The sequence below is a fragment of the Xenopus laevis genome, chromosome 8L, assembly GCF_017654675.1.
Source record: "Xenopus laevis strain J_2021 chromosome 8L, Xenopus_laevis_v10.1, whole genome shotgun sequence".
Lineage (NCBI taxonomy): Eukaryota > Metazoa > Chordata > Amphibia > Anura > Pipidae > Xenopus > Xenopus laevis.
In genome coordinates, this window is record NC_054385.1 from 69,882,920 (window position 1) to 69,896,354 (window position 13,435).

Here is a 13,435-nt window from a genome sequence, read left to right on the forward strand (position 1 = left end):
TCATCCACTGAGACATAATGGTAAGGCCTCCCGCCTGTAAATCAGATCCCATCTTGTAAGATCGTCCCCTTAGTTCGGGAACCGATAATTTAACAGATTAAGCATGTCAATATCTAGAGAGAGGATAAGAGTGAAGAAAGTGATGGCAGAGAGAAGGAGCATTCTTTAATAAATAAATGTCAGGTGTCAGCTTCAAGTCTATCCTGAAAATACATTTTTACTCTATCCTATTCAGTTCAGTAGAGTTAAAGTAGTGGAGTTTAACATGAGAAAATATTTTTAAGTAGCACGACTGTTTTTCTGCAGAATGTATTAATACAAGTTGTAATACCTATTTCTTATGCCTGAAAACTATCAATTCAGTGTCACTTGGCCAGTAAGAAAATATGATTGGGACCAGTGTTATTAATAGGCAAACAAATAGTTGGTACGTATGTTTGTTATTGAATAGGAAGTTTCTCATAATAATTCAAGACCATTGTGGAGGTGAGGCCTATGGATTATGCTGTAGAATGCTACTGACAATTATAATGAAGGAAGGTCTTCTAATCCCATCTAGTGAAGTAGTTCCAGTATTACAGGCTGCTCTCTTACTTGCCATAATTTCCCTTTGCATTCTATGTTTCACAGCACTTGGTGCTAAAATATATAGTATTTAATGCCATAATGTTGTGCCAGTATTCCCATTGTACTCAGGTGTAAGCTGCATCATGCAGAATGCTAAGGTACAAGTCAATCCTGTACCTAACACCAGCTACCTTTGGGGCAAATTTACTATCCTCCGAAAATTCGCCAGCGATGGCTTCGCTCACATCGCAACACTTTGCCAGGCGTAGATTCACCAGGATAATGCTAATTCCCTAAAATCCTAAGTTGTGTCCAGGGCGTTGAACGATGGCGAAGTAGCTCTAGCGTTACTGTGGCAAGCAAAGCAAGGTTGCGCTAGCGTTGCCTAATTTGCATACGGCGGGAAGTTAAAGTTCAATAGACGTATATGTTGCAGCCAATACATTACACTACACAAGCCTGGGAAACCTTAATAAAATAGAGTTGTTGTATTGCCCTACACATGATCCCAGTGTATAGTTTATGTGCCATATGTAAGGAAATGTAGGGGGGAAGCCGAGTACCCCAGAAGTAATTTACGATCTTTTGCAGCCTATCACCCTGAATAATGAAAAGTCGCCAGCGTTTTTTGGGACTTTTCAACTATTTTTTGAGGAAGTCCGATCTACTATTTTGCACTTAGCCTGGTCTAAGGTGGCGAAGGCAAGTCTGGCGCAAGAGGTAACGTTCAGTAAAATCCGCATCTTAGTGAATTTTCGTAGTTACGTCCATTCACCAGAGCTCAACTTCGCCAGGCATAAGGGAGCGAAGTACCGCTTGAGTCTCTCTTTCGATAGCAAAGTTATGCCAGCGACCGTTAGTAAATCAGCGAAGTAACGAAATGACATCATGCTGGTGAATTTTCGCTAGCGTTAGTCACTTTGCCCTTATGTGTGCTAAATTTATGCCAAAAAGTAAATTGAATTAAAGGATGTGTAAAATACATAGGCCTCAGGATTGCCCTGTACAATTATTATTATTACTTTTATAATCTGCTCAATGTTTGCTTTTGGGGGAATTTCTAGGCCACACATTTATATGTTAAAAAATGGTTTACAATAAATTGATCTACAATCCTATCAAATTATTGGACTGAATAATTGTTTATTTGACCGTGGCTAATGCAGACATCCTTCTAAAGGGCTGTAAAGAGTTAACACGTCCCTTGATGTCAGTGAAAGCATTCCTAAGCGTTAAACATATGGGTGCACACACAACCGGGTTCTATATATTTATTTGATTTATTTACCTTTTTTCACAATGTTATTATACAAATACAGGAGTTTGTTTTAAGAGATACAAAATCTGGAAAGCAAAGTACAAATTTCTTCCTCTAGACCACTTCGGAACCTAAATTTAGAGGGGACAAAATGTTGTACAAAACAAGTTTAAAACCCAGCAGATTAAAAAAAAAAAGGAAAACAAAATAAATTTGAGAGGTAAATTGCAGCAGTTATTACTACAGTATTTTTTAATAGTAAAACCTTGTCATTGTTTTGGTTGGAAAGGTTCCCAAAAAAACCCAGCATAATAACTGTTCCTGCAGGCTTATTCTATGTGGTAGGGGATTGTGGCAAATTGTTGTTCTTGGTGATAGAGTTTGGTAAAGCAGTGCTTTCCATTGGAATTGTGTGTGGCTATTTGCTATTCTCTGGGGCCTGTCTCCACCTTTCCTTCAATTGGACCAACAGCCTGAACAATCAGAACTGCAGGAAGTAAAATGAAGCTCCTCATTGTTGCCAATTCTCTATACACCGGCTCACACAGTGCATCAGCCGATAACATTTTTAAACCTGCCAGACTGAGATAATGATATCTGCGGTACATACAGTAGATATCGGTCAGGACCATTCAGGCAACATACACGTAGCATAAAATTATATAGTGGTACGTTTGTTCAACTTAAGTGAAATTGAATTGCTTAGCTCTGTGGCAGTCTGGCTAGTAAGTGGTACCCCAAATACTAAGGAACTGCAACTTAACAAACAGGATTAGTAGTTTTCACCAGACAGTAAATATAGTCCTATATGCTCTCTGTAGCAGGTATGTCCCATTTAAAACTAATATCATTGTACTGAAAGAACCGAGGCCTGTACAGGTGGCTTATGCTTGGTACTGAAATGTATAGCATCATTGCATTTTATGAAGGAGAATGAATGTATACACACAGAATGTATACCTATTGTGTACTTGTTTATATATCTATAACTGCAAGTAAATGTATACTTAATCATGTAAGCACGCCCATTTAAATAGACTGTCACTGTATACAGGATTCCATAAGCTACTGTGTAGATATTTTTTTTTTTTATCACAAGCAACATTTCTGAGTTAACACTATATGTAGGTATTTTACACTTTAAAACATACACCTGAGTCATTGACTTATATGTACACATTTACACAGAGAGCACATGCTTAATTATCTGCGCAGATGGAGCCTAAAAGGAGAGCAGCTCATCTGCAGCATCGTTTTCCTTGCCAGGGAACAGATTTCTGGAGATGCTCCAAATAAAATCTAACTGGAACTCCATGACTAGTTTCTTCTTTAGCCCACTAGTATATTTTTTTGTTATAGTTTGATTGTAGGGGTCAGCAGCTAAAACTGAGCTAATGGATCAGAATATATATTATAAACAGTGTCTATCCCTATGTCCAGTAATGGTAGATGGTCCATATTTTCCTGCAGATTTGAAGTTACCACAGTGGGCCTGCTTAACTTGTGAACAGCAGCTCCTAATATCATTTGTATCTGAGCTGCAGAAATCTGCAGATATTGTTATTATTATTACCATGTTCTCATAAAGTGCCAACATATTACACAGGGCTATACAATAGAATATCCTGTACAGTATCCCACAATAATGCTCTGTAAACATCCATGTTGCTCATAATGTTGTTTCACAATGCATGCCCCTGAAATAAGGCTTAAGGGCAAAAGGAATGCTGTGGATATTATACATTTTGTACTCGTTCCAAAACACAGAGTGAATGGAGGGTGCTATGAAATTTGGTGGTGCTGCATGAGATAGTTACCTACACTTACATTTTGTAGAGTACATTACTGGGATCTATGTTCCAAGCAGTGGCATCTATAGAGTAAGCAGGCCCTATGGCTGCAGGGGATGCCCAGAAAGTGGCCCCTTGAGGCTCTAATTCATATACAATTTCAATAAATATTGTTAACACAGTTCAATATCTAGATATTTTGGGGGCATGAAATTTTTTTTAATGTGGGGCCCAGTAATGGACTAGTTACTCCACTGGTTCCAAACACCCTTACAAGCTCCATTTAGGTCCAATTTTAAAAATGTCCCCTATTTACAGCACTTGGTCTGTGTGTGACTCAGCATCTTGCTGTATCCAAAAGAATAGGGGCAGAGGTAAAACAAACCAGTTTAGGAAGAAATCCTTTGTCCTCTATAGAGATGCAATACGATATATTGCACTATTGTATAAAATTGTTCTCCAGATAATACTCTGCTTACTATATGCATTTTCATTTGGGGAAAAAAAATCAACATTTTCAGTCCCAACTGATTTTCTTCCTTTTCCTTACAGTCCTACAGCTGGGTCAAGTGCTAACCATTTAATAAAACCCTGTTCGAGATTAGTCATTCCAATCCATTCATTAGTTCTTCCCTATTTGGTCAGTTTTACATTCCAAAAAAAAATAATTTTTAATAACACAATTAAGCTAACAAAAAAATATATATTAAATATAGAATACATTTGGCATTTAACTTACAATAACGTATATAAAAAAGAAAACTATAAAAATTGTGGTCTTGTGTGGGCCTTTGAGGAATTTAGAGCACAGCAAGTACTTTACCCCCCTGTGTTGGATAATGTTTGTCGTGACTTGACAGGAAGATGTATGGCACAACAGATTCAGCTGGGGCACAACACTCTCCGTGCCTTCTTTTCATAAGGGATACATACCTAATGCCACTACTTTTCCACATGCAGATTGAAGATGTAGAGTCTGATAAATATTAATACGAAACATTGGATAGTGAAACATGAGGGCCAAATACACAGTATCTAGGCTATGCCTTTCACGTAAATCTACTAGATACTGTATATCACGACCTGCATAAATGAGAATCTTCATAGAATGTTCACAAACAAATATGGATGTAGCAACCTATGTAATGCAGTAATTAATAGAATGAAGACCTTCATGTCTTCATCCAAACCCATATCAAGAATACTTTCCTATATCCAGTCATTCAACTGCTGCGTCACCTCCCCATAATCACATACCTCAGACCTCCACCCAACATACTACTAGCCTCCATTAAATGCATGCCAGATTAATCATGCCCTCACATTCAAATTCAAAAGTCTAAATACTTCTTCCATGAAAAAGCAGCTTTTTAGAAGACCCTCACAAACTTGTCCATCAAAATTCCCTCTACTCAGCACATATATTACAAACAAATTGGATTATTTTTGCTCTTGGTATGTTTTAAGAGTATCTACCAGATTCCATATCCATTGTGAGTTTGATATAATCATCAGAACAGAACATTGGGGCTGATATTGTTGTGTCTCCATTTGCTCTAAAGTCACATATACCACCCTATGGTTTATAATTTGGCATCCAGCAGACTTGCTAAATATGTATTGGATGAATGCCTGAGTATGAATAGTCCTGTTGGCAGACTCTTGCTGGGCAGGCATGTTCTGGCAGTTACTCTTGACCTTACATCATGCTGGGATGATATGTTGGCTACAATTCTATTTGAAAAGTCTTTTGTAGTTCATTTGAAAAAGGATTGGCCAATCGCTGTTGAGATTTGGACTCCAGTGCTGCCCACTGAGCTTCGAACTGGTCCACTTCCTGTGCAGTAGATGCTAGCCTCAGTTGGTTTGGATCTGGGGGCCATGATGTACCATTAGCTGTGCCATTTGGCTTGGGTCCCAACTGGCTAGACTGGGCTGAGGCATTTGATGTTTGCAAGATGCTCTGTGGGAATGGGTTGGACTTACTTGCTAGGTTAGAAGATGGTACTTGGGTAGCAGAGCAGAAAACATTGGCTACCATCTGAGATGGAGTAATCCCCACCACAGGGACACTTGGTGCAGGGTAGGACATAGCAGGATTATAACCAGCTACAGGTACATAAGCAGGCTGCATATGAGGTGTGATAAACATGCCAACAGGAGCAGTTGCAGCATCATAAGGTACAGAGTATGCCTGAATGGCAGCCGGCACAGGCATTGGAACTGCCACCATAGGCTGAGGGGGAGGTTGTTGCTGTTGAGCCTTAGCTGCCTTTGCAACCTCCTCAAGCCAGCGCTCTGCTTCAGAGGGGGTTCGGCGATGCCCCATTTGGAAGCCTGAAGTAGATGCTGATGTACCGGTTTGTTCTGCCCACCCTGAGATCCCTGAAAGAAAATAAAACTTATGTTAGCTATAAAATCACAGAGGCAATGAACGATAATAGTTTCTATAGAACAGGGGTCCCCAACCTTTTTTACCCGTGAGACACATTCAAATGTAAAAAGAGTTGGAGAGCAACACAAGCATGGAAAAAGTCCCTGGAGTGCCAAATAAGGGCTGTGATTGGCTATTGGTGGCCCCTATGTGGACTGGCAGCCTACAGGAGACTCTGTTTGGCAGTTCACCTAAACTTGCCTCCAAGTCTGAAATTAAAAAATAAACACCTGCCACTGAGAGCAACATCCAAGGGGTTGGGGAGCAACATGCTATAGAACATAAGTATACCTTACAGTGCTAGTAAAAGGTCCACAATAATGGACACTGTACATTCATTACACACTTTCTATTTTTTTTCAAGTTATTTGTATTTTTTTTGCTATTGAAAGTTTGTACCTGCCTTTTCTCTGCTCTGTTGGCTCAGACTGTTGATAAAATCCTATAGTCATTGTCATTCTAATAGGGCAGAAAGCTTCTGAATAGGGTTACTATAGTTACTAGAGTAATGTCTGAGACAGGTGAAGCTTTCCTCCAGCAGATGGCGCTATTGTACATTCCTGTATGTCTTTAGCGCTTTTATGCCTATTTGGCTATATATATATATATATATATATATATATATCAATGTACGCTTATCATCTCCATGGTTTAAACATTTTCACCCCTATCACCCCTACATACAATGAAGATAATTTTCTTGGCCTGTTACACCTACATCTCTGTGATATTGTGTACTAATGATTCCATTATCCTGCAGATAAGCACAGATAAAATACATCTGCCTAGATTCAGTCAGTAATCTATGTCAGTGTGTGCTACCAGACATTTCTAGAGAAATAAAATGGATGGGAAAAGTGTTTATGTTTCTTTAAAGCTGGTCAATCACATATATTTCCCCAATGCTCTTTTCTCTGTTAAACTGCAGCACAGGTTCACTAAATCAGAAAAAAATATCAGATGCTGTCAGTCAAAATGATTTCCTAACTCCACACATGTATGTATGCATGTATATTTATTTATAGGCTAATTATCTATCTACAGGGCTTCCATCCATGTGTAGCGGTCTCACGTGCTTGATAGGAAAAGGCATACAAGATGGAAACATGTATGTTGCAGATATGGGTAATCAATAGCACAGACAAAGCACTTGAAGTAATCGTTAATAAATTAGCCCTTTAAAGGGGATGCACCAAAACAAATATAATGGAAGCCAGAGATTGTAGCACAGGAATAACATACCTCCCAACATTTTGGAAATAAAAAGAGGGACAAAAAAGTTGCAGTGGCAAATTTTTGGCCATGCTCATTTTGTAACCATACCCCATAATTACCATGTTCATTTTACAGAATTTGGCAGGTTATGAAAGTTTGAACACATTTCTGTGTTTTGTTTTTCAATTACAGTTTTGCTAATGAAGGTGAATTGCCCTTTAAACTGTGAGTCACAGTTTCCCCAAGGGACCTGTTATCTTATATTGTTACAATTACTTATTTGCTTATCTGAAATTGTTACAAAAGTTCCAAGTGCACCTGGCAACTTAGAAACATTGTTTCTTTTTCTGGCTGTTCAGTGCAGAGAAAAACAGGGCTTTCCAGTACAAATGAGGGACTGCAGATTGAGCTGTCAAAAGAGGGACTGTCCCTCTAAATATGGGACAGTTGGGAGGTATGGGAATAAGTATTTGAGAGTCAAGCCAAGTCGCAGATGAAACGTGTCAGGCTTGGTGATGGCTTTCCAACTTAAATGGTGGCATGTAACACCATAACCAGTTACTTGCTACTTGAAGCCATGATTGAATTTTCAAAGCACCAATGATTATTATGGCTGGTGAGTACACATCTTGACTATAAAAGCACATTGTCAGGGGCAATCCTGGCCCCTCTGCAGCTTGCTGGGGGGGGCACGATGTCGACAGAGGGCGGAATTTCCAGTTTGAAGACCGGGCACAGAGGGTGCCATATTATAGAAAGAAATAATACCCTATATTTCATTAGTCTGCCCTTTTCCTGTGCTACAAGCACTGACTTCCATTATATTTGGTTTGGTGCATCTTTGGTCTTTAGGGGAATGGAAAAGGAGAAATATACCTCTGAATATAAACAGAATGTGTAAGTAAAAGCCTTTTAACCTCCACTAAACATGAGTTTGGTCCTGAATTTTACACTCCTCCGTGTCAGGCTGTTCCTTGAAAGTCTGCCCACTGAGAGTGGAGATGCAGATGCCCCTTTCATTCCTGTTGACTAGTGTTTGATACAATTGGCTGGCACCACTCAGTCAGGGCAATGCCATGTAATATGGAAGAAGCATGTGAATGTGAAATTTCATCTTCAGCAGCACTGAACAACTTGGAATTTGAAAACCCAAGATCAATTGGAAAAAAGTTCATAATGGTATGAACTGTTCTAATTGAAACATCAAATTCAGACATGTGGAATTCTGCATTTTCCCATGTTTCATCATTAGCCTAAGGCTGTATCCCACAGTGCACTGCACAGAGCTAGATGATGGGTGATAAGACACGACTCCTAAAAAGTGTGAAGCGATTCTTACCTTGCACTGTTTGTGGTGGCAAGGAGACAGCTGGAAGCATGCTGGGTGTTCTAGTCCCGTTGCTATTTGCAAAGGGATCCTCAGATGGCTTGTTTGTGAAGGAGCTGTTGATTTGGTTGCACAGATCATTGATTCCATCATATTCTTGATGCATTGAAGACTCCATTTCAATGGCTGTAAGACAGAGTATGATTGAATTAATGCATAACTGATTATTTCATTAGCCTTAATGCTTCTTCGTTTAAGTCTTCAAAGCACTCTCTAATCATATATATTATTAGATTTTTATGCCTTCCTGTAGCAGGTCAATAGCTCATTTAAAAATGCTCTGAATACCAGTACTTTTATAAGTGCTGTAAACTCACAAATTAAGGTGGCCATACACGGGCAGATTAAAGCTACCGTAATTGGACCTTTAGACCGGTTCGGCAGTTTATCTGCCAGTGTATGGGGGCTTCCGATGGGTCTCCCTGATCTATATCAGGCCAAAAATCAGGCAGATATTGATCGGGGAGGTTTGATTTTTCTGGTGATCAAGGACTGCATCGGCTAGTTGATGCGGTCCTAAGAACTGTCCATTCTCTTCATTGAAATCAGATCTCTCTGTGACTGTGCCAAACGAGCGGCTCTTATCGTCTATAGCCACTTTTAACTGTGCTGCAGGCAACATGCACTTCTCCCAGAACTGCACCCATCCCAAGAGTCCAGTTAGTGAGAAGGAACAAAATATGTGTCCAATAAAAGCAGCATGAAACAGTTATATCAATGACTACACTGGTGCTAATTTACTAACCAATATTCTAAATTGCATCAGAGTACCAGAACCATCTTATCCACAATAAGTCTTGACTCTGATTGGTTGCTAAGATTAACAACACTTTTTCACTCATTCAGGAAATTAGCTCCACCGATTTAAGTCTAAAGCTTCTTAAATATGCATAAATCCATTTTCATTCCAACAGTCCAGGCAGATCTCCTCATTAATTGTTTTTCATTTGAATACAGAAGTTGACAACAATATTTGGCCAATATGAAAGTATTTAGATTACTTATAGTGTGACTATTTGTATTTAAACTTGAGTAAAGATAGGACGGGGTTAAACACTGGGATGAAGCTAGCATCACCAATAATGGTAATGGCACATGTGCTTTTAAGTGAGAATGTAACTCCCTCTTTTTCACTCAAGCTCATTCAATTGGGCTTATGTAGACAAGTTGCAACACTATCTGAACTTCCAGAAATATGTAGTGAAATGGTCTCTGAATTAGAGACAGGCTTTTAGGATAATTTTTTAAAAAATTATACAATAGTTGCTAATCCACTGATATGCTGAGAAATGTATCAACTAAGGTAGCAATTTGGAAAATGTTCCTGGCTAAAAGCAATTGCAAAAAGTCTATTTCTGGTGTACTATCTTACAACACCTGAATTGAACAAGTGATTTAAGGATCTGATTGTCCTTACATTACAGGCTTCAATTAGTGATGGTGAGGCAGTGGCAAACCTTCATGTTTTTGACATTTTGCACCCTGCTGCCCCATCAATGCTCTATAGTCTATTGCACTCCATGTATTCGCCCCATAAACACACTGCTTCCTATGTTTGGCAGTGCCAGTGTCAGAATGGGATGTCAGGTGCCCAATATAAAACCTTAGATCAGAGACCAACTCTCCACATTATTTTTCTTCTTCTGCTCTCTCAGCTTTCTTATTCTCTTCTCTGTATCATACTTTTCTGTACTATCTACTACCTTCTCTCCATGGGGCACATTTACTAAAGAGCGAATTGTGTTTTTTTGACAAATTTTCGATAAAAAGACAATTCGAAAGGCGACATTGCCAATTTACTACAAGAAGAGCAACTCCCTGCATTTTGCTAACTGAATTGTCGCTCAGGAGATTGTGTAAACATTTCAATTTGTTACCCTTTTCCCCAAAAATCTATTTTGCCAGGTTCTGACTGGTGAAATAATACAATGAAGCTACATCCTCAGTGACATCATATCCTGTATTCCAAAAAAAACATAAGTAAAAGTCAAAACCCTAGCATCTTGTCATATTTAAAGTGGGATTATAGTTACAAGTTGTAACTGTTAAAAATATTTTATTTACACTTTTTAACATTTGAAGCTCACGCCACTTTTGTTTTAGGGTGGGCTCATGGCCTAGGACAATTTTAATAAGAAGTGGCCACTTCCAGCAATTTCAACAGCATCACTAATAAATACATTCATATGACCTGTATGTACCCAACATATTTAAAGTGACATAAGTTAAAGTTCAGCTAGCAAGGACGTAACGCTAGAGAAACATTCATTATGAAATTTTCGCACCAACGAATCATTGCTGGCGAAAGTATGCTATCGTTCTTTTAACGAGATGTCATTTCATATTTTGATGAATGCGCGTATTCATCATGACATACTGTCTGATGTAGTTGCGCAAAGTATGGCAGAGACTTCCGAATCAAAAATTTGCAGGTAAGTAAATGTGCCCAGGACTTCTCTTTGATCTCAAACAAAAAACAGGAATAAGCATGATATAGGTATACAAAGCAAAAATAAAAGTCCACTGACACCTGGGCTGTATTCATGAGGCACGGGAAGGGGAGAAATTTAGGAACCCCTCTTCCTGTCCCCTAACTTCAGACCGTGGTTTGCAATAGAGTCCTTTACTTAAGGTCCACTGCTGTACTCTGCACTTCATGCTGGAGATTTAATTAGACATTAGGTACAGTATGCAGCAAAAACCCACACACAAATGCTTCTTGCATGAGCCTAAAGGGCACAATTCTCTAACCACTATTGCTCTAGCACTTATGTTCAGGGTCATCATAAATGACATCTTACATCTTAGTATTCCTGCAAGTTGTCTTATGAATCCATTCCCTATAACTTTTCAGAAAGTACCCTCCAATTTTTTACTGGTCATTCAACCCAACAGATACTGACTTTTCACATTATTATTACCTTGACTCTTGTCCTGGAAATTGGTTTTACGTTGAAGGGTGGACGGGAGCTCATTGAGTCTCAGTGAAAGCTGCCGTTTAAAAGGTGAGTTTTTTTGGCTCAGGGCAGGGAAACCACGAAAGGACCCCTGTCTCACGAGCTGTTCCAGGGGAGCATGTCTGCGGGGTATGGCATGCTGCCCACCAGCCTCACTCTTGTCTGATGGGACAGTGGCACACTGGGGTGGTGACTGGTCAGGCTGTGCTGGCAGTACAGGATTTGATGGTGCTCCCACGGTTGCTATACTGGAGCAAAGGGATGGAGCAGCTTCAGCTGTAAAATATTAAAAAGAGCATTGCTCCAACCAGTTATTGATATAAAAACATTAAGGGGCACATTTACTAAGGGTCGAATTTTGAAGTGCTAAAACTTCGAAATTCGACCATCGAATTAAAAAAAACCGATAGTAGAAGTTTTCTTTTGTTTGAATTCAGCTGTTTTCGGACGAATTAAAATTGTTCGATCGACCGTAGAAATCGTTCGAATCGAACGATTCAATTGATCGATTCGAACGATTTTCCAAAAAAAAAAACTTTGACTTCTAAAAACTTAGCCAAATATTGGCTATAGGTTCTAGGAGGTCCCCATAGGCTAACATAGCAATTCGGCAGGTTTAAGGTGGCGAAGTGTCGAATTTGAAGTTTTTTAAAGAGACAGTACTTTGGATTTTCGAATGGTTGAATATTTTCAATTCGAATAGAATTTTGGCCTATTCGATGTTCGAAGTACCCAAAAATGAATGAATTGAAATTCAAAGTTTTTGAATTCTAATTCACTTCGACCCTTAGTAAATGTGCCCCCCACTGTGTATGGCATTTCATGCTGAATAAAACAGGGGTATTTTAATTAGGGATGCATCTAATCCACTATTTGGGATTTGGCCGAATCCTTACTGAAAGATTCGGCTGAATACCGAACCAAATCTGAATCCTAATTTGCATATGCAAATTAGGGTCAGGAAAGGAAAAAATCTTCTTTTGTGACAAAAAGTCACGTGATTTCCCTACCCAACCCTAATTTACATATGCAAATTAGGATTCAGATTTGGTTCGGCCAGGCACAAGGATTCGCCCGAATCCGTATCCTGCTGAAAAAGGCCGAATCCCGAACCGAATCCTGGATTCGGTGCATCCCTAATTTTAATATCTGAGAGATATGTTTACCCTTCTTTTTATCTTGAAGTTGCCTCATTACTTCTTCACGTTCTGCCTGCTGGGAGGCAGATGTGACACGGAATGATCCCTCGCGAGCAAAACTGGTTCGACTGGCATCAAATGAAGCTGTGACCCCACACTCCTTTTCCCTCTTCTGTTTTCTTTCCAGGCAAGCGGCAAAAGCACAGCCAACAGCATGGCTCAGACGCTCTCCCTGTGTAGAAAGAATAAAAGAGAGAGAAGTTGGAAACCTGAAGACAGATTTTGCTGTTTAATACGAGTTTTAGGATGATTTTGGGTTTACTGTACAAGTTACTTAACATGAATGGAAATTATAAGTGTTTTTGGAATAGACTGTAGTTAAATCAAGCTGTATGGTTCTACATTGTATTTCTATACAATGCCATACTTACGGAATCCTTCAAGGCCAGGAAGCAGTGACAGATCCAGCGACGGGTTGTTCCATCCCGACAAATGTAAGAAAAGGCCTTGTCAAAGTTGCGATCAGGAGCACAAAATGATACTTTCTCAATGGTCTGATCCACTATCAGGTCCTAAAAATAGGTCATACGGTCAAGCATTTGAAAGAACTGTTAGATAAGCCTAGATGTTCAGCAGAACCTAGTCACAAACATACAATGAAATTAAAGCCGTCCGTAGGGGACATTTA

General features: G+C 39.3%; 1 protein-coding gene across 2 annotated transcripts in view; it reads right to left on the reverse strand.

Annotated features, from left to right (window-relative positions):
- Nucleotides 1-1,824: 1,824 nt before the first annotated feature.
- Nucleotides 1,825-13,435, reverse strand: part of LOC108698619 (numb-like protein) — a 51,667-nt gene continuing 40,056 nt past the window's right edge. For both annotated transcript variants that reach the window (XM_018230238.2, XM_018230237.2), the window contains exons 6-10: nucleotides 13,179-13,319; nucleotides 12,775-12,979; nucleotides 11,573-11,884; nucleotides 8,604-8,777; nucleotides 1,825-6,000 (exon numbers count right to left, since the gene is read on the reverse strand). In XM_018230238.2, coding sequence (XP_018085727.1) covers nucleotides 5,342-6,000; nucleotides 8,604-8,777; nucleotides 11,573-11,884; nucleotides 12,775-12,979; nucleotides 13,179-13,319 — 1,491 coding nt within the window. In that variant the 3' untranslated portion in view covers nucleotides 1,825-5,341. The remainder of the gene's footprint in view (nucleotides 6,001-8,603; nucleotides 8,778-11,572; nucleotides 11,885-12,774; nucleotides 12,980-13,178; nucleotides 13,320-13,435) is intronic.